Below are 25,994 nucleotides of genomic sequence, written 5' to 3'. Positions count from 1 at the left end.
GAACACCAAGATCAGCCCTGGAAGGGGAGCCCCGAGATCCTGCAGGACACCCTTGCTGTCTCGGGTCTGTGGTGGGGATGCTTGGGTGGGGCAGTGGCGGGAACAGAAGCGAGCAAGCACATTTCATATGCTTTGGGAGGGAGGGTTTAGCATCAAGGGGTGGGACTGGCAGGGCTGGGGCTGGACGGCAGGGCTATCTCTGTTAGATGCAAGCGTGTTTCTGTCTTTGACGGCATCCTCACCTCTAGGATTCCCCTGAGCACTTGTTTTATTTTTGATTGGCCTCTACTCAGCTCTTTCCTATGCCGAACACCTTTATTCCGTGGGTCAGGGAGCCAGTGTAGAATTTGCTGCTTGCTAAAAATCTTTATTTCAGCTATATAATCAGTAACTGGTAAATGTTAAAACGTGTGTTTGGGATTCCACTGGGCTTATCTTAAAGTGGACTTGAGAGAAAATTCTATTTATTTTCCAACCGAAGGGAATGGTTGAGTAGACCGTGGTCTGTCCTCACAGGGGATGCAGGATGCAACCATAGAAGGGAATGAGGACGGGGCACCTGGGGGGTTCAGCGGTTGAGCATCTGCCCTTGGCTCAGGGAGTCATCTAGGGTCCTGGGATTGAGAAGGGAACCTGCTGCTCCTCTGCCTGTGTCTCTGCCTCTCTGTGTCTCTCATGAATAAATAAATAATTTTTTTTTTTAAAGGAGTGAGACTTTCTCTGGGTATGACCAGGAGCAGTCTCTAGGGTGTACTAATGAGGTTGGCAGAGTAATGGCAAAGGTGTGAAGATGTTCCCACTCTAATCCCTGGGACGTGTAGAGAAAGGGACGGAGTGGATGTGACTTAGGATGTCCCAATGGCATCACATGAGTCCTTAGAGGTGGACAGCGTTTCCCGGGTGTGGCCAGAGGAAGAGAGCTGATGACTGGTCGGTCGGTCAGAGATGGGATCTTGCCGGCTTTGAAGACAAGGAAGGTGTGCTCTGAGCAGAGAGCAGAGGTGACTTCTAGAAGCTGTGTGCACCCCCCCCCCCCCACCGGGCTGTTCCTTGTGTGGTGCGTCTCAGAGGTGAGCCTCATTCCTGTCTGTGGCTGTGGGAGTCCTGATTGTTCTGGGTGCTGTGGACGGTGGGTCGGACCCCTTCCTTCCTGGCGCATTTCAGCCCACAGGTGGCTTCAGCTTTTATGAAGACACGTGGTCCTCTTTGTGGAGCGAATTCGTATCTTTCTGTCGGGACATCAGATGTTTTCATCGTGGAATTGCTCCGGCCGAGCGTACGTCCGTTTAAAACCTTGATGGGGGGATCCCTGGATGGCTCAGCGGTTTGGCGCCTGCCTTCGGCCCAGGGCGTGATCTTAGAGTCCTGGGATCGAGTCCCACATCAGGTCCCTGCATGGAGCCTGCTTCTCCCTCTGCCTGTGTCTCTGCCTCTCTCTCTCTCTCTCTCTCTCTCTCTCTCTCTCTCTCTCTGTGTCTCTCATGAATAAATAGATAAAATCTTTAAAAACATAAATAAATAAAACCTTGATGGATCTGGCACATTGCCTCTCCCCCAGGGCGGAGGGGCCCCTTTCCCAGGCATGGGCCCCACAGGATGGACAGCCAAGGTCCTAGTTCCGTCCATCTGCTGCGAGAAAAGGAGGAGGTGCTTGGAGAACCTAGTTGGAAAGCTCTGGGATTTAGGCTCCAAGGGAGAGAAGGGGCCCTGGAGGGTTGGGGGGTGCCTTAGAATGGTGGGGCCGGTGACAAGCTGGGGTTGTAGCAGTGGCCACTGCAGAGTCTCCGTCTGGAGCTCACTTGTGCTGTAGGAAGGTGCAAGCAGGGCGGCAGCCCCAGTGGCTCAGCGGTTTAGTGCTGCCTTCAGCTCAGGTCGTGATCCTGGGGTCCCGAGATTGAGTCCTGAGTCCTGCGTTGGGCTCCCTGCATGGAGCCTGCTTCTCCCTCTGCCTGTGTCTCTGCCTCTCTCTCTGTGTCTCTCATGAATAAATAAATAAAATAAAATATTTTTTTTAAAAAAAGGAAGGTGCAAGCAGCTGGCTCAGGCCGGGACCCCTTCAGGGGTGGGGCCCAGTGGAGGTGAGGGGGCATTAGGAGCAAGCCTGCCCCTCCTGCCAGGGTGTGGGGGTGGGGAGGACTCGAGTTCAACAGGGTGTGTGCAACCGGCCAGGCAGCCTTGAACTAGAAGAGAGGGAGGGAAGAGGAATCCACCCAGGCCGTAGCTGTAGGCTGCGGGGAGACCCTGGGCAGTCTTCTAAGAACCTGGAAACTCCACAGGGAGGAAGGTATTTTTTTGTGTCATGTGAACCCATCCAATTTGTGTTTTGAGCAAAATAAATGAGAATTTCCTGGTGGTTTCCGAGAAACTGCAGAAAACCAGTAAGAGCTAACAAAACTGAAAGTAAAACCCGTCCCCCCCTGGACGGAAGGGGCCTCTGGAAATCCCCGGGGCTGTTTCCCTCCAGGCTGCCAGACCCACCTTCTCACTCCTAGAAGCTGGTCAGCCTGGAGTTCATGAGTTCACGGTGCAAGGCATCTAGTGATAGAGACGGTGGCTCCTCTTGTTGGCCCCAAGCTCGACTGAAGGGATTGGTTTGTTCTTGGCCCACCGCCTTCACTTGGACCTGAGACTCATGAAGCTCTGCAGCTTCTAGGGTTGCTTGTTTTGTGCTGCAGATGAGCGGGGTGAGGGGCACCCCAGAATTGAGGTGCCCAAGCTTCCAGGTGCCCAAGCTTCCAGACCCAGGCAGGGCACCAAAGTCTTGCCGCCCATGCCCATTAGAGACAGCCCTGTTCCAAAGCTCATCTCGGACTCCTAGAGAACTGTGTGCGGGGTGCCAGCATTCACAAGCCATCCTGCTGGACACATGTCCCGCGGCCACTTAGCTGTGACCGTCCAAGGTTGGTCCCTTACGTCTGAACATGTTGTGAGTACTCTCATCTAGGTGTGTGACCAGGGGAAGCACATCAGTCCAGATGTGGAACATCTTTCTGGTTCCAGATTTTGGATACATTCATAGCCCCGAAGCCTTTGAGTCAGGAAAACAGGGATACCCTGGGAGCCTTCTCCTCCTCAACAGCATTTCTAGGAGGAGCGGCTATGGAGGCTCCCTATGGGGCATGTATCCCGGTTCCAGTACCTTCTAGCTCCAGGCCTCAGGGCATCTCCTTGTCCCATGCATCTCACTTAGGGCCTGCCTCATAGGGCTGTCAAGGAGTGAAGGAGGTGCCCCATGAAAAACACCCAGCTAGGGACAGGAGCCCCATTTTGCAGCACATGGGGAGGATATTGTATTGTGCGTTTATGGCAGTGCCCAAATCCCTGAGAACTTGGTGTGTCCGTAAACTGTGTGCCCCTTAGTAAAGTGTGGCTATGTGTGTGTTTCTGTCTCTGTGAGCAAGAAGTAATGAACACAGGGAATGGCAAATAAGCCAAAGTAGTCCTCGGGAACGAGGCACTGTTCTAGAATGCTGAGTGGAGTCCCTCACGACAAGGCCTGTGAGATTGTGCTGAGGAGCCTGGTTCGAAGAAAGATGGGATTCACCCAGCTGGGTAGGGGTGGGGATTTGGAGGGATGAGTGTTGTAGGGGAAGAAAAAACCCTTCTCTACCCTCAAGGTTTGCAGCGGGACAGATAATCAAATAACACAAGACAGATCCACAGGAGAAAAAAACCCAAAGTTTTGTTCTGTGTGCACGGAAGCCTGATAATAAAACGGAGACCTAAGTGACCAAGATGGGAAGCTTCCATACTTTTTAGACAACGAGGCACTAAATTTGTGGGGGGAATTTGCAGAATAAAGAAAGAAAAAGGGAATTCTGAGCAGAATGGGGACCGAGATAGGAGATTAGCAAAAAGTAGCACTACTGTGTATACAGCTGTCTTGGCTCTGAATTTCCTATCTCTGGTGATGAGGAGGTCTTGGGTACTTTCCTGTGGGAGACTTACTTTCTGCTCTCAGGGCCAGAGGAGGGTCTGAGGGAACTTGAACCATGGCTTCCCAAGTAGCTTTTTTTTTTTTTTTTTAAGATTTATTTATTTATTCATGAAAGACAGAGAGAGGCAGAGGGAGAAGCAGGCTCCTCGCAGGAAGCCCGATGTAGGACTCGATCCCAGATCCTGGCATCATGCCACCCAGGGGTCCCCCAAGTAGCTTTAATTTAAAATAATAAACACGCCACTTTGGCGGCCTGCCCTTGGCCACGAGAGTGTGGAGATATAGGAAGCTGCTGCAAGTCATGCTGTAAAGCCAAGGAGAGAGAGAGAGGAGGCCGTAGCTAAGGGGGTGTGCAGCAGACAGGATAGCACCCCCAAAGACAACTGTGAGGTGGTGCCTGGTCCCACGGAGAAGGGGAGCTAAGGATGCAGGCAACGATGAGGTTGCTGGTCTACCCACCTTACAGAGGAGCCCAGCCTTGGTGGCCCGGGGACCTGTTGCTACAGGGTCCTTAGCAGGGGGAGAGTGAGGCAGAGCTGAGAGCAGATGTGAGCTGGCAGTTGCTGGGTCTCCAGACCAGAGGAAAGGCCTGTGAGCCAGGGAGTGCAGGCGACATCTGGAGGGTGGGAAAATGGAATGGATTCCCTCCTAGAGCTGTTGGGAGGAAGGAACACAGCCCAGAGAGGCCCAGGCCAGACCTCTGGCCTCCAAAACAGTAGGACACAGAACCTGCAGGCTTTAGGCCTCTACGTGTGTGGTAATTTGTTACAGAAGTGACAGGACACTCCTACGGGCTACGTGGGGTCCAAGTGGGAGGCCCTGGGTGAGTCCCCTTGGCCCCTTAGCTAGTGGCTAAGAACTGCCACCTGGGTCAAGGTAGATCCACGTTTCCATGTTAGAAGCGTAAGGCAGAGGTAGCCCGTCAGAGCAGAGGGGGCACCGTTTGCTGACTACAGCTGGCAAGCGGGTTCTCCGTAGGGAGAAAGATGGCACTGGACCCCGACCTCACACCACATCGCACTGAAGCTGCTCCAGGGTTTGGGCAATGCCACTGGTTGCACTATCCCGCATGGCCTTCTGGGAAGGGAGCTGCAGCCGCTCAAGGATCCCAACCACCAGCCTGGGCAGTGAGCGCTTCCAAGGAGAGAGAGGCTTTCCAAACCGCAGCATTAGGGCGCCTGGGGGGCTCAGTGGTTGAGCATCTGCCTTCAGCTCAGGGCGTGATCCTGGTGTCCTGGGATCGAGTCCCGCATCGGGCTCCCTGCATGGAGCCTGCTTCTTCCTCTGCCTGTGCCTCTGCCTCTCTCTGTGTCTTTCACGAATAAATAACATCTTTAAAAACAAAAGCAAAAGCCACAGCAGTGATCGTACCTTTGTCAGTGAGACAGAAACCACAGCTAAGAACCGAAGCAGGGGCCTGAACAGATGTTTGCCCAGTTGTGGCCAGAGCAGCATTATTCGCAGGAGCCAAAAGGTGGAAGCAACCCAAGTGTCCACTGACAGATGAATAGTCTATCCACGCCGAGTATTACTCAGCCTTAAAAAGGAAGGAAAGTCTGCTACAACGTGGTTGAAACTTGAGGATATCGTGCTAGTCGCGAAAGGACAAATATCTCGTGATTCCGCATATGAAAGGTCCCTAGAGCGGTAAGGATCAGGGGACAGAAAGCAGGATGGTTGGTGCTGGGGGCTGGGGCAGGGGGAATGAGGGTTTTAGTTTGGAATGACAAAAAAGTTCTGGAGATGGACGGCGATGACGACTGCACAACTTACTTAATGGGTTTGACTCCGTACCACTGAACTGCACACTGACGAGTGATTAATGGTAAATTTTATGTTGTGTATGCTTCGCCCTAATAATAATAATAATAATAATAATAATAATAATAAACCAGTTCTCACTTCAGCAGCATGTGCACTAAAAGTGGAATGATGCAGAGGAGATTAGCACGGCCCCTGCATGAGGATGACACACCAATATGTGAAGCGTTGCACATTAAAAAAAAAAAAAAAAGATTTATTTATTTGAGAGAGGGAGAGAGTGCAAGCAGGGGTGGGGCAGAGGGAGGAGCAACTCCATGCTAAGCAGGGAGCCTGATGGCGGGGCTCGATCCCAGGACCTCGGGATCATGACCTGAGCCGAAGTCCGATATCCAGCTGACTGAGCCACCAGGTGCCCCAAAGCGTTCCATATTTTTAAGGACTGTTAAAAAAAAAAAAAAAGAAATCACAACCATGAGTAATCTCTTCTTTAAGGACTGATTTTTTTTTTTTAAGGACTGATTTTTTTTTAAGGGAGAGAGGTTGAGAGGTGAGGCGTGGAGGGGCAGAGGCAGAGGGAGAGAGAGACCCTTAAGCAGCCCAAAATGGCTGGATCTCACAGCCCTGAGATCATGACCTGAGTCAAAATCAAGAGTCAGATGCTCAACCAACAAAGAGGCACCCCTAATGATAGATTTTTTATTTTTAAAAAGATTTTATTTATTTATTCATGAGAGACACACACAGAGAGAGAGGCAGAGACACAGGCAGAGGGAGAAGCAGGTTCCATGCAGGGAGCCCGATGTGGGACTCGATCCCAGGTCTCTAGGATCACGTCCTGGGCCGAAGGCAGGTGCCAAACCGCTGAGCCACCCAGGGATCCCCAATGATAGATTTTTTAAAAAACCTGAACAGGAGTGTATTCTCACTTTTTGACAGCAATCAGTGGTGGGTGGGAGTGTGGTGGTGGTGGTGATGGTGGTCCACTGTGACCATAGGCTTCGTTCGCATGATGTGCCTAACTTTACAGCCTTGGCTCTAACCTGAGGTTGACCAAAGGTGTCAGGGAAACATTCCTGGACTGAACAATGAGATTGCCACTTCCATCTTTGCTCAGACCAAAAGTCCTAGTCCGTGAAATTTGGGGAAAAATTGAGAAGTGTTAATATTCATATTTTTAGATGCAGTCATCAGCTTCCTCTCATTTTTTTTTAAGATTTATTTCTTCATGAGAGACAGACAGAGAGAGGCAGAGACATAGGCAGAGGGTGGAGAAGGCTCCCACCAGGGAGCCGGACAAGGGACTCCATCCTGGATCCCAGGATCACACCCTGAGCCCTGAGCTGAAGGCAAATGCTCAACCTCTGAACCACCCAAGTGTCCCCACACCTTTTTTTTTTTTTTTTTTTTTTTAAGCTTCCTCTCATTTGTTTGTTTCTTTTCTTGGGTGGAGAAAGAAGGAAATTCCATGATTTGCAAGTCTGCCAGATCCAGAGTGTGTGTTTAGGGCCAGGTTGCTGTCAGGCACAAAGGCAGGGAGATGGCCTGTGTCAAAATGAAGACCCACTGGGGCAAGAAGAAAGCCAGGCTGAAAGGAAGAGAAGCAGGTCTCGAGCTCCAACAATTCCTGCCCAATGAGGCTCAGGGGCACCAGAGACAAGAGCCCAAAGGCCATTCTTCGAAGCTGAGCAAGATTACAGGGTTTCTGAGAACACTGTGCAGAAATAAAGGACCCCAAAATGTCACTCATCCACCAGAAACTTCCAAAGGTATGGATCTTGCCATATTTATTTATTTTTTATATTTATTTTTAAAGATTTATTTATTTATTTATGGGCTGGGGGAGGGGCAGAGAAGCAGACTCCCCACTGAGCATGGAGCCTCCCATGTGGTCCTCAATCCTAGGACCCCGAGATCATGACCTGAGTTGAAGGCAGACGCTTCACCGACTCAGCCACCCAGGCGCCCCTGGTTCTTGCCTTTATATCTGATAGGAGTCTTTGTCCTGTTTCTTCATTTTTTTTGCTCATGCATTCATCCTTTCATTCGGTATTTACTGTCTGCCACCCTCCTGGATGTCGCTCTGGGTGCCTGGAGGTGACCGGGCACAGTGATGAGATGCCTCCTTCCCATGGCCGGGGTGTCCAAAATGGGGTGAATGGGACTGGCTTGTTGACCACCACCTGCCATGCAAAGGGCTGTCACAGGGCTGGGGTGGGCTGCTGAGCCCAGGGGGTCTCTCACACAGTTTGGGGGAGCAGAGTGAACCAGCCAGGAGTCATCACATCTGTGAGACTCACCGTGGGCTCCTACGCAAAGCTCATCTCAAAGCTGATGAAACCAAGGTTCGGAGGGTAGAGTCATTTGCCCAGGGACCCACAGCAAGTGAGAAGGTCAAGTTTCATTTTTCTTTCTTTCTTTTTTTTTTTTTTTTATCTTTTTTTCTTTTTTGTTATTATTTTTTTTTCTTTAAGGTCAAGTTTCAAATCCAGGCTGGCAGGGGCGCCGGAGTAGGGTGGCTCAGTCGGTGAAGCATCTGCCTTCAGCTCAGGTCATGATCCCAGGGTCCTGGGATGGAGCCCCGGAGTCGGAGTTGGGGGAGCCTGCTGCTCCCTCTCCCTCTGCCCCTCTCCCTGCTTGTGTGCTATCTCTCAAATAAATAAAATCTTAAAAAAAAAAATGCAGGCCAGCAGAGCTGGTTGCTGGATTGTGCCCAGGCTTTGGGGCTACCAGAGTAAGAGAAGAGAGGCCTGGGGTGGGGAGGGAGCCGTGTGTGGAGTGTCTGTGTCCAAGCCATGTCTGTGTCTCCATGACCCAGCCTGTGTCTGTGCCCAGGAAAGCTTGCTAAGTGACCCTGAGTGCAACAGCAGGGCTGGCCTGGGCTGTTTATTAAGGCTCTGGTCCCTAGTGGGCTTTGTGGGAGGGGGCTGGTTTTCTGGGAGGAGCTGGTACCTTTGTAATCTAGGGAGTGTTTTCCTGAAGAGAAAACGCTTCAGAGTTTCTGAGGTGAGTGGGAAGTTGCAGAATTGCAATGGGAGCATGGGGTCACGGAGGGACGAGGTGTCACCACTGCCTTTCTATCTCTGGCATCTGGATGGTGACTGGCATGGTTCTGAAGAGGGAACAAGTATTTAGCAGTTGATTCACAGGTGATGGGATCTTTGAGGGCCTCCTACGTCCTCACTAACCCTGTGCCTGGTGGCATGGGGGCATCCTTGCCAGGATGGTCACTTTTCAGGGTCATTTCAGGGTCTTTTTTTTTTCTGCTGGCCCTATGTGTTGCTGGCCTGGGATGCCGGGAGATGGTCAGATGGCCTGGAGCAGCCAAGCTGTGCATAGCCTGATGGGCCTGCTGGGGCGTGTGGATGACGTGACAGTGGACACCCCGTGTCTGCCTTTGCCTGCTGTATCCATCCCCACCAGTGTCGGTGCTACACAAATAGTACCTCTTTTTTTTTTTTTTTTGGTCCCCCCCCCCGATAAGTCTTTGCAATCTGGTGTGTGGTTTACACTGACAGCACAGTTCAGTTTTGGCATTTCAAGTGCCTAGTAGCTGTGTGTGGCTCGGGGCTGGTGTGCTGGACAGTGCAGCTCTGGACAGAAGGACAATGATGTTGAGAAGCCCTGCATCTGGTAAAACCATCTAGGTTCCAGGGGCTACAGTTCTGAGTTTCAAGTCTAATCTGATTAATTACCATCCACGAGGAGCTATCTAGGAGAAGTAGGTAGGGAATTCTCATCCCTAAATAGTTGCATGCCATGGAAGGCTGTCCTGCTCTGGTTCAAAGTAATTTCCATCCCATACTGCACTCCTCTTCAATTCTTTGTATTATTATAAGTTCAGCTGCTTTCACTGAGAGACCGAAGAACTAGTGGCTTAAGATTAAGCAAGATAAAACTTGCTTCTCTCATGGAAGATTTGGGTAGGTGGTCCAGGGCTCCTCAGAGCTCAGAGACCCAGAAGCTCTCCATCGTACTCCTCCACTATCCTCCACATGGGGTTCTTGTCTCATGGCCCCAGATGGCTGCCCAGCTTCTGGCATCACATGTGCATCCCAGCTGTCAGGAAGGAGGAATAGGAAAGGGGAGAACATGCATTCACCCTTGACAATAGAAAGGCACTCTGAGTCCCAGTTTGAAGTATAAATGCCCTCTTATTTTGAAATTTTCAGGGAGAACCTAAAGTTCAAAAATGCCCTTTCAAGTACAAGTCCATAAGAATTGGCATCCAGGTGTTCAATTGCTCTGGACAACCCTGCCCACCAATTCCTCTTTCAGTTTATTTTTATTTTAAATATTTTATTTATTTGTGAGAGAGAGAGAGAACACAAACAGGGTGAGGGGCAGAAGGAGAGGGAGAAGCAGGCTCCCCACTGAGCAGGGAGCCTGATGCAGACTGGATCCCAGGACTCCAGGATCACGACCTGAGCTGAAGGCAGACACTTAACCAACTGAGCCACTCAGGTGCCCCCCCCTTTCAGTTTTGAGTGTCATTAGAGCCTGTCTCTTGCAGCTAGAGGCTGGGGTATCTTGCAGAGGCTCCTCTGGGATCCAAAGCGGAATCCTTCCCTCCCAATCTCTCCCTCTGGGCATAGCAGGAAGTTTCAGGACCAGCACTGTTAGCATCTCCTGGACTCCATAACCCATTGGAAACACACATTCCAGCCTGGGCTTGGGTGAGCCCTCTGGGTGGTCCTGACGCGCATTTCTTTGGAGAACCTCTTTCTAGAACATTCTCAGCTACCTCTGCTGGACCTCTGTCTCTGTGAAGGGAGTGCTTCTTTTCTTCCAAGGCCCCTGCGGAGCCATCTTTTTTGGTTCCTTTCTTCCAGGTTTCTCCGAGTTGGTTCAGGATGGGCGGTTCCTGGAGGCCTACCTGAGCATCCCGACATTGGTAAAGCAAGGGCAAGACTGCAAATCCCTGTACCAGGTTGTGGCCCAGAGCATGTGGCAGGCGGTCCAGCAGGCTCTGGAGGGCACTGAGTACAGCCCGGAGCTGGAGCTAAAGATCCAGGCTGTGCTGGGCACCATAGAGTGGACACAGGAGAAGCACCAGAGCTGGGAGGATGGTGACCTCCAGGATGGTGACCTCCAGGATGGTGACCTCCAGGATGGTGACCTCCAGGATGGCGGAGTTGCCGCCTGGGGCAATCAGCTGGAGAAGCTGCTGAGAAATGATGTGGAGGCCAGAGTGCCTGCACCGGGCCCCGGCGACCAGGTGGACTCGTACCTGGAGAAGCTAGAAGAGATTGTGACACAGGGCCTGAAGTCCCCGCGGGCCAGCCTGTTGGGGCCCCAGCTCTGGAAGGTCTACAGGACACACTTCCAGGAGGTCTTCCTCAGCCGCCTCTGGGAGCTCACGCACTCCTTTGGCACCAACTGGGAAAGCTGTCACATGCTGTACTCCTGGGCCAAGATAACATTGTTTGGGGATCCAGGGTGAGTCCTCCTGGGGGACCTTGCAGTGTTGGGTGAGGCCACCACTCTGAGTGAGGACCCTCAGGCCAGGACTGTGGTCAACAAAGAACCTTTGGAGGGGCCACTGGGGTGGGACTGGTGGCCGGAGAAGGGAGGATGCAGCTGGTCGTGGGGACAGCGTGTGCGCACATGTGTGTGTGTGTATGTTGGCGTGTTTGTTGTATAGCATGTGTGGGTGTGTTAGCATGTTTTGTGCGTGCGTGTGTGTGTGTGTGTGTGTGTGAGAGAGAGAGAGAGAGAGAGAGAGAGAGAGAGAACACTGAGACTTGTCTACACCAATAGAGCCTCTGGCTCCCTTTCTCAGCCCGGCTGCCCTCTGCAGTCACTGGGCCCTGTGCAGGGGTGGGGAGAGGGCAGCACAGGCCGGCAGGAGGCAGGACCCAGCTTAGAGTCCGCTGCCCTCAGTGCCGAGCTGACCTCCACACCCTAGCCCCAGCTCAGCTCTTTGCCCCTCATGGCTCCTTCCAACCCATCAGGAAGACACTTGTGAGTGCACCTCCCACCTCCCAGGAGCCCACGGTCAGGCACCTCTTAGATCCCGTGATGTTTGTTCCCTGGATGTCCCGAATGCAGAAGAAGCTGGTGGGACTAATCAAGGTAAATGGATCCAGGAGTATCCCTCACCCAGCGGCCTCCCTGTCCTGCATCTGGGGAACAGCAGGCAAGGGAATGGGCTAGGGTGGGTCCTGGGTGGGGGGCTGAGGGGTGGTGTGCTGATTCTGTGCCCTGAGCACTGTCACATGGGAGGTGAGAGTGTGCCGAGGCTCTACGGTGGGAGGAACCCTGCCTAGTGGGCCTGTAGGGAGAGCACCAGGCCACAGGTCTCTGCCTTGACTGGTGAGTGCAGTCCAGCATCTTCCACACCGGGGGCTACGGGGCAGGGCCAGCGGGCCTCAGGTGGGCGCCTGCGGTTAATCCACGCAGACACAGTGAGGATTCAAGGGGACATCACAGTCTCCTACTGGGGTTGAAACGTGATTTCCTATAAGGGCACCCCAGGTCTTGGCACAGATGTGTCGCGCGTCCTAGGGACTTGTGGAAGAGATGTTTGGGGATGCAGGGAGGCTCTCGGCCATTCTTAGCTAACAGACTGAGAAACTAAGCTTTATGACAGTAAGGTAAAGAATCCGTATCGATTTAGCTGAGATTTTTCCAGTAACTGGTATATAAACGCTGAGCCTTTTTTGGGTTCCTTGGAGCACATGGGTTTGAGGCCCTCTTTCCTTCATGGTTCTCCCCGAAACTGCGGCGTTGCAGTCTGGGCTGAATTAAGGAAGATAGGGCTTATTCCCTGCTCTCCCACTCTGCACCTGTCAAGGGCCACGCGGTGGTGTCCAGTGGTCCATTCAGACACGCAGCCAGGAAGAACGTGACAACGCGCCTTACTGCGGTGGTGCCGTCAAGAGGCCAAGTGGGAGTGGTGCTGTTCCATCCCCGGGCACCTGTGCCAGGCGAGGGCTGGCATCAGCTGGACGTGGGGTTGGGATCCTCTCTGGACCAGACCCAGGAGGAGGGCAGGGTGTGGCCGGGGCGGGGTAGGAGTGGGAAAGTGCTGAGTGCTGAGCCGGAGAGAATTCACTTCTAGGCGATCCCCTTCTCCAGATAAGAAGGCCAAGGCCTGCAGAGGACCCAGCAGGCCTCCTGGGCTAAGAGTGAAATTGGGTGGGAGCATGGGCAGCCAGTGTGAGCCCCCCGAGACTGCACTGCACTGGCCGTGTGCAAGTCCAGATGAGGAGGACAGCTTCCCCAGGGAACCTGCCAGAGGCGGCCTTTATCACTGCCGTGGTCGGGTGGGGAGGTCACACTTGGGTTCTTGTCCAGCAATTGGTCCTCAGCGCCCCAGGTCTCTCTGGAGCCGCCTGGTCCCCAGCAGTCCACCGCCCTTGTGTGCCCCGGGGCTGTGGGTCTCTGGGAGCCCCTCTCGGGTACCCTCATGGAAGGGCTCTGGCTGCCTAGGAGTGGCAGTTGCTCGGTGCCTACGGGTGAATGAGTGTGTGGGGCATGGGCGCAATCACCCTGCCAGGATCGAGGAGGACAGTGTATCTAGAAGGTGCTTCACAGGCCATCCATGATGGATGGAGGGCTGGAGGCCGTGAAAGAGGGGTTTTACTCAGAAATGGGACCGTCAGGGTGGGGGGATTTCAGGCTGCTGGTCAATGGTCCCCCTTGCCGGCTCTGGTTCTCACCCTCGCTCCTGTCTTCCGTTGGAGCTGGGCCTGGTGTGCCCCAGAGAGGAGCATGGGGATAGAAGTTGTTTTCACTGTTTTCTGGGCAGGAAAGCTTGGAGGAACAACTAGAAAATGTCCTGATCTGTGAATGGAAAACATGGGCCCAGGCTTCCTCCCTGACGTTTATCGAAATCTTCCAGGTACATGGCCATCGGCACTTTTCCAGCCCACCATGCAGGGTTCCTGGCCCTTCCTGAGCACCCGGCTTGGAAGGGAGGGGCCCTGGAAGGATTGGGGTGGGGGGGGGTGACGGCTGACGGGTGGTGGGGCCCATGTGCAGCAAGGATGAGTGGCACACTGGAGGTTGGGGCTCCGGGCATCAAAGTGTCAGTGTCTGAGGGCGGTGGGCAGAGGCAGATGAGGTCCTAGCACAGGGCTGAGGGGCATCTCTTCTGGGGAGAGGCCTCCTCCTGGAATGTCTCTGCTCATGAAGCCCGTTCCAACCTCAGGGAGGACTTGCATAGAGAGAGACCCGTGTCTGGGGACACCTCGGGGAGAGGGTTGAGCAGCCCATTGGGGGTGGAGAGGCCACCAGTGGGTGTGTGTTGGGGCCTGCGCTCTTCTTTTAGAGGATCCGGTGCAGGGGGTTTCTGTTTCTTCTCTTGACCGCTCAGGGTTAGAGGGAGAAGAGGAGGTGCTCTTAAGCATCCTTAATGCCTTTATCCCAAGCAGTGCTGTTCAGTGTCAGGTGGGGCTGGGGCAGCTTCCGGGGCCCACAGGAGAAGCCCAGCCCTGTGTGGAGATGAGGAAGTTGTTCAGTCTGGCTGATGGCAGGATACAGTGGAGGGCTCAAGGGAGAGAGGCCTGGCAAGACAGGTGGGCTTGGGAGGGGCAGTGAGGGCCTGGTGGGAGGTGTCTACTCTTTGCCATCTGCAGCAGGCAGCCTGGCAGGGAGGTGTGGGGGGGGTGGCCTGTGCACTCCAGCCCTTCCTGCAAGGACAGGTGTATCAGGTACAAAGTTGGGGGGGGGGAACACATTCTCCTAGGGTCCACTGGCTTTGTGACTGATCCCTGGGTCCCCCTGAGAGCCCACTTATTTTGATTGACAGCTGCTGGAACAAAACATTAATGCAGTACAACCCATTGGACCACCTATCACTAGCCAGGTGCAATCCATGGTTCTGGAAACATTTTCAAAGTTTCTGAAAAGGTAAGTGAAAAGGTGGTCCTTGCCCAGAGAAGGAGGCGTGGGTGACTGGGTCGACCAAACCCCAGTTGGAGTGCTAACCAAGCTTCTAACCATGGGCCAGCAGGTGTTTGGCCAGTTCCCGAAGCAGGGGAAGCTTCTGGCATTGGCTTTGGGTGCTCCCAGTTTGGCCTGCTTCACCTCCTACCTTCCCTCTGGAAATGTCCCATGTGACATGGTGGCTCTAGCCTCGTGTGGCTGTTGAGCTAGTTCCATGGAGGGACTACAGTTAAATTTTATTTAATTTTAATTAATTGACCTTTAAACACCAAGTGGGGCTGTGGCTCCCCTGCTGGACAGCAGGATGGAACACACCCAGCTCTGCCCCAGTCTAGGATTTGGGTGGGGACCCTGCCTCTTTCTGACTGGCTAGGGCTGGGTTCAGGGTCAGTGTCCTGGGTGCCTCAGGCCCCAAGCATGTCTTGGACGACACACTGTGTAGACCACATCACGAGGCTCTTTTCTCTGGGGCCTTCAGAGTGGCTGTGCTCACCTGGGATGGGCTCCTTAATGGGGCAAACACTAAGCAGGTTACTTAACAGAGACCAGAAATGTGGATTTTTAGGTGAAATCAGCCAGGTTTTAAATACTTACGAAAATGTGGTTGGGGGATCCCTGGGTGGCTCAGCGGTTTAGCGCCTGCCTTCCGCCCAGGGCCTGATCCTGGAGACCTGGAATCGAGTCCCACATGGGGCTCCCTGCATGGAGCCTGCTTCTCCCTCTGCCTGTGTCTCTGCCTCTCTCTCTCTCTTTCTGTGTGTCTCTCATTAATAAATAACTAAAATCTTTAAAAGAAATGAAAATGTGGTTGGGTAGCCAGTTTGATCCTTGTTCTTGAGACTTAGGTGAGGGCGCCCCTTCTCTCCTGCCTTGGGAAGCAGCGGGCTGTCCCTGACCTCTCCCTGCTCTGGGGCCGCTTCAGGGGCCCAGCCCAGGCTCGGGGTGCCAGCCCCCCCTTCCTCTAGGCCTCACTCCGACTCTCCCAGGGGGCCGGCGGGCCGGGAGGGCGGGCCTCTCAAATACTGCATTAACCATAGGAAAAAACCACTCCCATCCGGTTCTGAAAGCATTTACCACCAACGATCACGGAGCGCAGTAAATGAAAAGGTCGTTGGGCAGCATCTGGCTGCAGGGCCTGGCACAGAGCCGGCCCAAGTAAACTCTGCCGTGTCAACCTCTCGGTCACTGTCACCCACATTTGTGACTATGTGAAAAGAGCTGCAGCGAAGTGGGGAGGGGAGCCGGGCCTGAGGGCCTGGCTGGGTCCAGCGGGCCTGGGGCGGGGCTGGCGGGAGGGGCTCTATCTCCGCCCTCGCACTGCAGGTACGGGGCCGAGGTCGCCCACTTCCTCCACCAGAACGCCACTGCTGGGCCGCTCCCCGAGGTGCACGTGCTGGCAAACTGCTGCATCCTCAGGTGCGTGGGGTGCGGCCGCGCGTGGGCGGGGCCAGAGGGCGGTGAGGCGCGGTGTGGGCGGGGCCAGAGGGCGGTGAGGCGCGGTGTGGGCGGGGCCAGGGGCGGTGAGGCGCGGTGTGGGCGGGGCCAGAGGGTGGTGTGGCGTGGCGTGGGCGGGGCCAGAGGGCGGCGAGGCGCGGTGTGGGCGGGGCCAGGGGCGGTGAGGCGCGGTGTGGGCGGGGCCAGGGGCGGTGAGGCGCGGTGTGGGCGGGGCCAGAGGGTGGTGTGGCGTGGCGTGGGCGGGGCCAGAGGGTGTGTGAGGCACGGCCCCCTGGTGTGGTCCAGGTTCTGGGCGAGGCCAATGGGAGGCTGCGGGCTGGGTGGCCGGTCCCTACTGACCACCCATGAGACAAGGGGAGAGGACACCCATGTGTTGTACAGCATGACCCATTTCCTAGGGAAACAGCGGTAGCACTGGCCGCCTCTGGGCGAGTTTTCCACTGTACCTTTTGCATTTTAAACCACGTGGATACAACAGTCTGTAAATACTGGTAAACAGTGGGACGGGATAGACAGCAACAGCAGCAGAGATGAGGGCCGCCCGACGGCGCGGAGGGGCACCGGTGTGGCTGGTGTGCAGCCTGGGGCTGTGGAAGGCGCTGGGCCACCCCTATGGATCACTTTGGTTGCCCCAAAAGGAAAATGTGGCGGGAGCTGAGCTGGGCACACATTCTGCCGGCACATCTGGACGCTGTCGTGCAAGACACCATCCACGTCATCGAGAGCCACAGCCGGGACCACTTCCTGTTTAAGGGCAGAGCCCTGTGCAAGGTGAGGTCCCCCAGTGCCCCAGCCCTGTGTGGGGTCTTCTCTGTTCCCAGAGAACCGAGGCGGGAGGCGCCTGCCTGTGTCTCCCTGGACTTCTGCCCAGCCCAGCAGAGCCTTTGCTGGGGTGGGACACGGCAGGGCCCCAGTGGCGGACTTGGTTGGAGAGGTTCCTGGTCAGGACTTCTGCCTTCCTCAGGCCGGAGTTCTTTGTCTGGAGCAGCAGGCAGGGCCAGCTGGGACGAGGGTGGGTTGGTGCGGAGGGTCGGTGGGTGCAGCTGGACTTGGCCTCTCCTCCTGTCCTGGCTCCCTCCCTGCTGAGGGCACCTCCCTTTATCCCCTCTTCCTTTCTCCACCTGTGAAACAGCTCTCCTGCCAGACCAGCAGAGGCCTGACATCTGCTCCCCCTCCCCCAGATCCCGGCTTTGAGCCTGCTGGTGGCGTCCCAGACAGGCAAGGTCCCTTTAGTGTGTCCTAGAGCCTCTGTCCCTGCCTCTCTGGCACTGCGGCTGTCACACTGGAGGATGAGGTCCCTGAGGATACCCAGGGGCTGGCTTGGCCCCAGGTCAAGTCTTGAGTGGGCAAGGTGGCCTCCTAGGATGTGGAAGCCACAGGAGAGAGTTTTCCCTTCAAATCTGGGGTTCAGGGCCCTGTTCTCATGGGGGCTTCCTGGGTGGAAGATGGGAGGTCCTGGTGGGTGGGTCTCCATTCCTGCAGGTCTATCCAGTGATTCATTTTTTGCGGTGGGGACCAGCTCTGGAGACAATTGCCATTGGATTTTCCACAGAGATTTGAGCACCTAGGAAGACACAGGGAGGTTCCTCCAGGATGGCCGGCATACTGCCTTGCCTCACCCCTGTCCCAGCATTCTGTTCTGTTCTGTTCTGTTCTGGCCCATCTAGAGCCCTAGGGTCCTCTAAAAAGAACTCCCAGCAGCCACAGCACATGGACCGAACTTGGCACCCTGTTTTATAGATGATGCCGATGAGGCTCATCGATGGGACACTGGGGTGTAGTGGGCCCGGGACTTGCTTAGGTCCCCTGGTTAAATGCCGAGTAGGCTGGCTTTGCCCCCTCTGCCTGTCCCCTCTGGCGTCCATTGAGAACTGAGTCTTGGGAGTCTGATCCAGAGGGAGAAGGCATCATCGAGATCTGGAGCCAGGCAACGGTCCTGTCGGGACCCAGGGAGAGGGGGAGACCTGGGAGGACTCTGGAGGGCTCCAGGGAGGAGCTCAAGTCAAGGGCTGCAGTTTGAATCTGGGGTACTCCTAGGAGTCAGCAGGAGGAGGGTGGACAGAGCTTTGGGACAGATAGCCAGGTAAGCCTCTGGCTCCCTCTGTGTGAGCCCTTCTGGTCCAGAAGTGTGCGCCTGGTAGGGAGGGGAGGGGCCCTCAAGGCTGGGGGAGAGTAGTCTAGGGGGCAGAGAGCACAGCCAGACCAGGCAGCTCCGGGGCCTCCATGACGTCTGGCCTTCCTGTCTGCAGAGTCTGCTCCTGGATTACTTCGTGAGGAAGGACAAGGATCTGGTTGGAGCTCTGGAGGCCTTGTGGCAGAGTCTGGAGGGCCGTCCCAACATGTACTCCACTCTCACGTATGAGGTAGGAGGCCCACTTGGGGGCGACTGCCTTGACCAGAAGCTGAGGCAGGAACCCCCGAAACCTGGCAGTTAGGGCTTCAATCTGCCTCGTGGTGGGGAGACAAGCCCCCGACAGGCCTGTGCCAGAAAAGTCCGTGTAACAGCCTGCCACCCCCACCCCCGAGGGCCAGTCAGACCATGTCCTGGGACAGCTTCCACTCAGGCCTCTCTGTCTCCTTGTGTTTTGGGGAGCAGAACATCATGCGAAGTTTGCACGTGGTGGTCTTTGGGGAGTACATCCAGGCCCTGGCCACCCACCTCAAGAAGCTGGCGCCCGAGAAGTGGGAGGACATCTTGGTTCAGGTGAACACTGACACCACGAAGTTGCACAACGTCTTCACGAAGCACAGGGTGAGCGTGGACCTCTTGGGGAAGGCCGGGGCTGGGGGCCTTCCAGTTCTGTGTCCTGGCCCCCCGTCTGGGCAGGTGTGCTCTCCTCACCCCAGCCACACGCAGGCCCGCCAGCGCTGGGCCACCTGCTTTCACGGCAAGGCTGTGAGGTGGGGGCAGGGATGTCTCACGCTCTGACCAGCAGTACAGGCCGGGCAAGGGGCCTGAGGTAGACCTGGGGTGTGGGCCTGCAGGTGGGTGAGGCGAACGGGTCCTCCTGAGAGAGGAGGCTGGGAACACAGGGCCTGGGCTCACCCACTGGCTGCTCCCTGCAGGATGTCGGCTTGGCCAACCTACAGGAACCCATCATGGGAATCTTCCAGCTCAGAGGGAACAAGGGCAGGGAGACTGTGGATGACTGGCTGGCGTCCTTCAGGGACAGATTCCCAAATTATTTAAGGTATGAGGGAGAATAAGGGGTAGGAGGTGGGTAGAGGGGGGAGGGGGAGCCGCGGAGGTGGGGTACTGCCAGGGGCCCAGGTCGGGGAGAGGAGGGGCCCCCAGCAGGGAGGGTCAGTCGCTGCCAGGTATCGGGAACCCTAGGTTGGAGTCTCATAGCTCAGTGATCCCCTTTCCCAGAGAGGGAAACAGGTCAGAGAGCAAGAGTCATGGCAAGGCCTTGGCCAGAGTTCCCAGCAAAACACTGCAGGTGGTGTAGGACCATCACCCACCCGGGGTCTTAAGGAAGACTGGTCTCCCTGCCTCTTGCTCCCAGGCTTCACTGGGCAGGATCCTTAGAGTCAGGACCCTCCTGTCCTGACCCATTCCCAGAATTCCCAGGGCTCCCTGGTAGGCTGTCTAGGGGTCCTTGGAGGGAAGAGTGGGTGGGGACTTGGGGAATCTGCTAGTGTCCCAGCTATCCTGGAAAACACTGGTTGAGACTTCATTTGTGCACACTCATGGGTGCACAGGCCAGGTGGTCACGGGTGCACAAGAGCTCTCTTCCCACCCCCTAGTGCCCAGGCCCAGCCATGCTGCTCTGTGCTCTTGGAGGAGACCGAGGACAAGGGAAGCTGCTGCTCATGCTGTTGACCCCAGCTCTGGTAAAGGTAACCGAGGCTGCAAGGCTCCAGAGCACTCCTCCAGGGTAGGCGATAAGGCAGGGTCCAGCCCTGGGCCGGGTGGCCAGGGCAGGGACTTGGGGGATGTGGAGGGAATGAGGTCGAGGGGCACAGCTGGAGCATGGTCCCATTGCTTTCAGAGGACATTACGTCACCTTGTGCTCTCGGCCAGCAGTTCTCAAACGTTTTGGTCTCAGGATACCTTTACTCTGAACAATTACTCAATTAAAGAACTGTGGCTTATGGGATTGCATCTGAGAGTTACTACATTAGAAATTAAATCCAAGTAATATCTAGTAACAATTCATTTACAGTATTTGTTAAAATAAGTAGTAATCCGGGGCACCTGGGTGGCTCAGTGGTTGAGCATCTGCCTTTGACTCCAGTCATGATCTTGGGGTCCTGGGATCAAGTCATGCATCGGGCTCCCTGCAGGGAGTCTGCTTCTCCCTCTTTCTCTGTGTCTCTCATGAATAAATAGATAAAATCTTTTAAAAAAATAGTAGTAATCCATAAAGATAGAAAATTAGTATTTATCAAATAACTGTAAACAAAGTAAATGATAACATATGCTATTTATATGTGAATACATAGATTTGGAAATAAATGGGTATTTATATAAAAATAACACTAATTTAGAAATATTAATTTATTTTAAAATAATAAATGTATAACATATTAACATTATGGCAAATAATGATTTTTAATTGAAAAAATTAAGTGTTTCTTGAAATAATAAGAACAAACTTAATAATATGGGTATCATTGTTTTATATTTTTACAAGTATCTTTGGCTTACTAGGAGACAGGTACATCCTCGTATCTGCTGCTGTGTTCAACTTGTTGGACATGCTTTGGCTGAAGCATGTAAGGAAGATCCAGCCTCTTATAGACTAGTTAGTGTGTTGGAGAAAGGGAGGTATTTTATTTTATCATTTTTAAAAAGATTTTATTTATTTATTTGAGAAAGAGAAATCATAAACAGTGGAGAGGGATGGAGGGAGAAGCAGGCTCCACACTGAGCAGGGAGCCCGGTATGGGGCTCAGTCCCAGGACCTTGGGATCATGACTTGAGCCAAAGGCAGATGCCTAATCAACTAAGCCCCCAGGCGCCACAAGGGAGTATATTTTAAAGCCTCTTTTAGGTATTTGTTGTTATTACTTTTTGATAACAGAACTAAACTGGACAGGTGGTAGTTTATTAACGATTAGGACATGGATTCTGAAACCAGCCTGATGAATTTTATGAAATCTGCATGTTCCATTGTAGTAAAATCTGCCGGTCTGTCTTGCATTTGAGTGGCTCTTCTACCCAATATGTGATTTTGTAACATCGCAAATACCAGTCCACAGTGATGCAGATCCAGGTGTTGGCACGTTTTTTCACACCTTATCCAAAAAGCACCATTGTTAAAACTGCCATCGAACCTATCAGGAGAGTCCGTAGCTGTTGGGAATCCCAGGGTCATAGTAGAAGACATAAGTTTTCCAAAATCCTGATTTTTGCTGGAGGGCTCAAATTTTTATTGTTGGTAACAAATACTGTCTGTTGTTTGCTTTGAAGCCATCAGCTCACACCATTCATTCTCAAGAAACCGCTGTCAACAACTGAATAGTCTGTCCATTGGTCGTTCTTTCAAGTAAAAGTGGTATGCCATAGAGCAAGTGGCTAGTTCAGCTTGTAACTCAAACAGTTGCACAGGTGCTTTTCCGCAGGGCAGCTACTGTCTTTCTCTGTGTGGTAGAAGGGCTAACTATGAACTGTGCATTCCTTCCTGTGGAATATTAAACATCTGGGTACTCACGGTTGAGATTTAATAAAAGTAACTGCTTTTACTCTTTTATCAGTACATTTTAAAGTGAAACTGGATTATTTTTGTGAGTGCATGATGGTGAAAGGTACTAGTAGAATTTGCTGTCACTACCTTGGCGCAGGCTGAGATTCCAGCAGCTTTATCCACTATGGCTTTTGGGCCATGGATATAAATGTCTGCCCAGTGAAAAGTAAAAACAGTGGTTTAGTATAATGAAAAGAGTTTTGACCTCACAGATCTCCCGAAGGGGCTCAGGGCCCTAGAATTCCATGGAACGTATTTTGAGAACCACTGGTTTAGCTGCACTGTGCTCTTCTTTGCCCGTGTGGACTGTAGGTGGACTTCTCTGAAAGTGTTGATATTTGATCATTTTCCCCCCATAAAAATGATGCATTCATATGGTTTAAACAGACTGTCTCCAGTCTTTGCTGTTCTATTCCACCTCCCTGGAGGGCTGTTCCCATCTGTTGAAATTCCCCTCCTCCAAGGTCTGGCTCCTAGACCTCCATGTCTGTTGCTTACTTTCTTCCCTGAAATGAACATCACAGTCTCCCTTCAGCCAAGAGCTGTCTTGTCTGCTCACTGGCAAGTGTCTTGATAGCACCATGTTTGTCTTTGTCCTCACAGGATCTGGCGGCAGCTCCCTGACTTCCCTTAATGGAGGTGGAGGTGAGCTCGAGCTTCAGGGAGCCTTGGGCTGTGGAAGTTGTGTGGCTCCGACACCCACCTATGGAGAAGGATCTGGGTGCCCCTGGTCACCAGGTGGCCACTTCATAAATGGCGGCCTGACATCCAGGAGGAAGCCAATCCTTCTCAGGTCTGGACTTGTCAGTCAGAAGGAATACCCTGACCCCAGCCACCAAGCAATAAAGCAGGCCAGGCCTTGTGGGAGGTCACATGCTTATGTTCTAGCCAGAAACCCTACTGAGGACCCAGCCAACAACTGGCATGAACCCCAGAAGAACCTCAAGATTCCTGCAGCCCCAACCACTGTCTGATGTAGCATTAGAATTAAAGGCGAACATAGCCTATTGGTGACTGAACAGTTGGACCCTTGCCTGGTGTGGAAGTTCCCACAGTTGGTATCAAAAGAGCTGTGAGCAGAGGGACAGTTTTGCTGGAGTCACCTTGGTCACCCACGCCTCCCCATGGAGGTGGGGGGGACACTTGCTTGCTGCCACCCCAAGCTGCATGAAAATGCTTCAATGAACAGGCCTCTGCCTAATGTGAGTCAGAAGCTGTCAAGTCGTTTCTCCTTTTTCTTCCCTTTGTCCTCCTTCACGTTATTCTCTTTTCTGGAAAATGAAAGAGTAGTTCCTGTACATCAGTATTTAAGAGAGGCTGCGACCCAGACCTTGCTTCAACGCTGTTTTAGCGGATTCCCTAGGCTCAGGTACATAGCACTTTAACATAGTGTAGTAGAGGCAATTTGCATCTGTATTTCTTTTGTCCCTGGAGATGTTGAAGAGAATTTAAGAAACTTAAATTTCCAGGTCAGGGACACTTGAGTGGCTTAGTTGGTTAAGATCTGCCTTCAGCCTCAGGTCATGATCTCAGGGTCCTGGGATCGAGCCCTGTATCAGGCTCTCTGCTCAGTGGAGAGCCTGCTTCTCCCTCTCTGTTTTCTCTCTCTGTCTCTCTCAAATAAATAAAATCTTAAAAAAAATATTTCCAGTTGGAAGAGTCTTTTTGTGTTTAGACTTTTTAAAAAAGATTTTATTTATTTATTTATTCATGAGAGACACAGAGAGAGGCAGAGACACAGGCAGAGGGGGCAGCAGGTTCCCCATGGGGAGCCTGATATGGGACTCGATCCCAGGACCCCAGGATCACAATCTGAGCCAAAGGCAGACACTCAACCACTGACTCACCCAGGTGCCCCCAGATTTTTTTTCAAGGCCTGATTTTATTGCACAATGCTGCCCGTGTGGTCTCTGTTTTTTGGGACTGAGTCGGCCTACGGCCCCGATCACCACCGGCCCTGGCCCCAGTGGGCCTTGTCCACAGGCCACAGCTTGGTCCCTTGTTGGGTGGACACACTTTTTGGCCTGGAGTCCTTAGAGGGTCTCACATTCCTCATGTTTGAAGAAAGAAGTGGCTTGTTCATTCCCTCCTTCTCTGACTTCCCACGGGTCCATGTGACCTTCCATCCCATGGGTCACCACCTGCTAGAGAGAACAGACAGGCTGCTTCCTTCCTGAGCTGCCATCCTGGTGGGTCTCAGCCCTTCCTCTCCCTCTCTCACACCTGAGGAACACTCTCTTCTCTGACTCAGGCCCAGGACCATGTTCCTGGGGTCATTTCTGACCCGGCAGCGCAGGACCATGCTGGCAGGGAGCAGGAAGCCCCAGCATGCCCGGCCGAGGCCTGCGTGCAGCAGAGTCCCAGGGACAGCCAAGGGACCAGCCACATCTCCCACCCCTTGGGACCCAGGGCAGAGGGCCCTAGGCATGGGGCTGGGTGGGGAGGGTCACTGAATGTGGGTTTTCCATCCCAATCACGTTATGTAAGCAAGCAATTCCACCCCCACCCCCCCAAAAAAAGACAAAAGAAAAAACTCAAGCCGTACGTTTTATTTCAGACTGTCCTGGACTGAGGCTGGGCAGCAGCGAACACTGATCGTCTCCCGAGGAAAGTGCCTTCATTCTGGGTGTCGAATCATTCCTACAAGTAGTTTCTGAAGGACAGAACAATGAGCTCTGTATAAAAATAAGCAAGCACACAAGGGCAGAGGAGCCATGAGTGAGACCCAGTAGGACCTGCAGACAGCAGACAGGCCTGCAAAGACTGGCTCTCGTCACACGGTGTAGCAGACACATGGCATATCAGACACTGACTGTACCAGACACCGACTGTATCAGGCACACGGTGTATCAGACACTGTGTTAGACACTGACTGTAACAGATGCACAAGGTATCAGACAGCGACTGTACCAGACACTGACTGTACCAGACACCGACTGTATCAGGCACACGGTGTATCAGACACTGTATCAGACACTGTGTTAGACACTGACTGTAACAGATGCACAAGGTATCAGACAGCGACTGTACCAGACACTGACTGTACCAGACACCGACTGTATCAGGCACATGGTGTATCAGACACATGGCATATCAGACACTGACTGTACCAGACACCGACTGTATCAGGCACATGGTGTAGCAGACACATGGCAACTGTACCAGATGCTGACTGTATCAAACACAGACTGTACCAGACGCTGGCTGTATTAGACACTGACTGTATCAGACAGTGACTGTATTAGACACTATATCAGACACTGACTGTATCAGACAACAACTGTATTAGATGCTGACTGTATCAGATAAACAGGGTATCAGACGACTGTATCAGTGACTGTACCAGACACTGTACCAGGCACCGACTGTATCAGACACTGTATCAGACATAGACTGTGCTAGACACTGACTGTATCAGACACACAGGGTATCAGACACTGACTGTACCAGACACCAACTGTATCAGGCACACGGTGTATCAGACACATGGCATATCAGACACCAACTGTACCAGACACCGACTGTATCAAACACTGACTGTATCAGACATGGATTGTACCAGACACTGGCTGTATTAGACACTGTATCAGACACAGAGTATCAGACACTGTATCAGACAGTGACTGTCTCACTGACTGTATCAGACAACAACTGCATTAGATGGTGACTGTATCAGACACTCAGGGTATCAGACAGCAACTATATCAGACAGTGACTATATCAGATACCGACTGTATCAGGCACACGGTGTGTCAGGAACATAGCATATCAGACACCAACTGTACCAAACATATGGTATATCAGACGTTGACTGTATTAGACACTGACTGTATCAGATATTGACTGTATCAGACACCAACTGTAGCAGACAGTGACTGTACCCGACACCGACTGTATCAGACAGCGACAATATCTGCCACAGACACTGACTGTACCAGACACATAGTGTATCAGACAGCAACTGTGGAGTGTGGACAGATTGTGTCCAAAGAAATAAAACACAAACTTGAAAATATCTATAGTGGCAGATGCTGACTCCCTTCATGGGGGATTTCTTGTGGCCTTAGAGAGGATCCTTTGGGACCCTTTGGGGAACAGGGTCACAAAAAAAACTCCATTCTAACACTTTCCCTTCCCTGAGCCTCCTGTATGATGTCAGGCCAGTTCCTGCGTCTCCGCCTTGTTCACAGCAGGCCACTGATGCAGGCAAGCTTCCAGAAACGCATTAGGACCTGTCTCGGGTGGCCTTGCCTGGACAC

The 25,994-nt window shown here is 53.2% G+C and overlaps 1 protein-coding gene and 1 non-coding gene across 7 annotated transcripts; both read left to right on the top strand.

Moving 5' to 3' along the window:
• On the top strand, positions 1-25,748 carry LOC112930334 (uncharacterized). 6 transcript variants are annotated; one of them, XR_012002328.1, is made up of 16 exons: positions 874-1,070; positions 1,165-1,276; positions 7,156-7,467; positions 10,531-11,137; positions 11,653-11,773; positions 13,452-13,544; positions 14,454-14,554; positions 15,914-16,006; positions 16,684-16,816; positions 18,295-18,408; positions 18,642-18,797; positions 19,112-19,236; positions 19,793-19,885; positions 22,339-22,528; positions 24,293-24,800; positions 24,865-25,748. XR_012002328.1 is itself a non-coding variant. In XM_072762397.1 (14 exons), exons 3-13 carry the CDS (start codon positions 7,239-7,241, stop codon positions 19,866-19,868), a joined length of 1,848 nt encoding a protein of 615 aa, XP_072618498.1. In that variant the 5' UTR covers positions 971-1,070; positions 1,165-1,276; positions 7,156-7,238; the 3' UTR covers positions 19,869-19,885; positions 22,339-22,948. The 6 variants fall into 6 exon arrangements, 3 of the variants coding, with proteins under 3 accessions (XP_072618497.1, XP_072618498.1, XP_025868501.2); XR_012002326.1 differs by lacking the exons at positions 874-1,070; positions 1,165-1,276 and adding an exon at positions 5,313-5,584 and having other exon boundaries at positions 22,339-22,937; XM_072762397.1 differs by lacking the exons at positions 24,293-24,800; positions 24,865-25,748 and having other exon boundaries at positions 971-1,070; positions 22,339-22,948.
• LOC112930361 (U6 spliceosomal RNA) lies at positions 5,832-5,938 on the top strand. The gene has a single exon (XR_003237125.1). It is a non-coding gene; the product is annotated as a U6 spliceosomal RNA (small nuclear RNA).
• Positions 25,749-25,994: the final 246 nt, after the last annotated feature.

The sequence above is a fragment of the Vulpes vulpes genome, chromosome 6 (assembly GCF_048418805.1).
Source record: "Vulpes vulpes isolate BD-2025 chromosome 6, VulVul3, whole genome shotgun sequence".
NCBI classification, from domain to species: domain Eukaryota; kingdom Metazoa; phylum Chordata; class Mammalia; order Carnivora; family Canidae; genus Vulpes; species Vulpes vulpes.
Note: the sequence above shows the minus strand (reverse complement) of the source record. Positions and strands in the feature narration are given on the sequence as shown.

Coding starts and splice junctions, on each gene's coding strand:
- LOC112930334 (XM_072762396.1), top strand. CDS start 7,239: ATGGCCTGTGTCAAAATGAAGACCCACTGGGGCAAGAAGAAAGCCAGG. Junction 11,138..11,652: donor ACATTGTTTGGGGATCCAGG/GTGAGTCCTCCT, acceptor CCAACCCATCAG/GAAGACACTTGTGAGTGCAC. Junction 16,007..16,683: donor GCAAACTGCTGCATCCTCAG/GTGCGTGGGGTG, acceptor TTGCCCCAAAAG/GAAAATGTGGCGGGAGCTGA.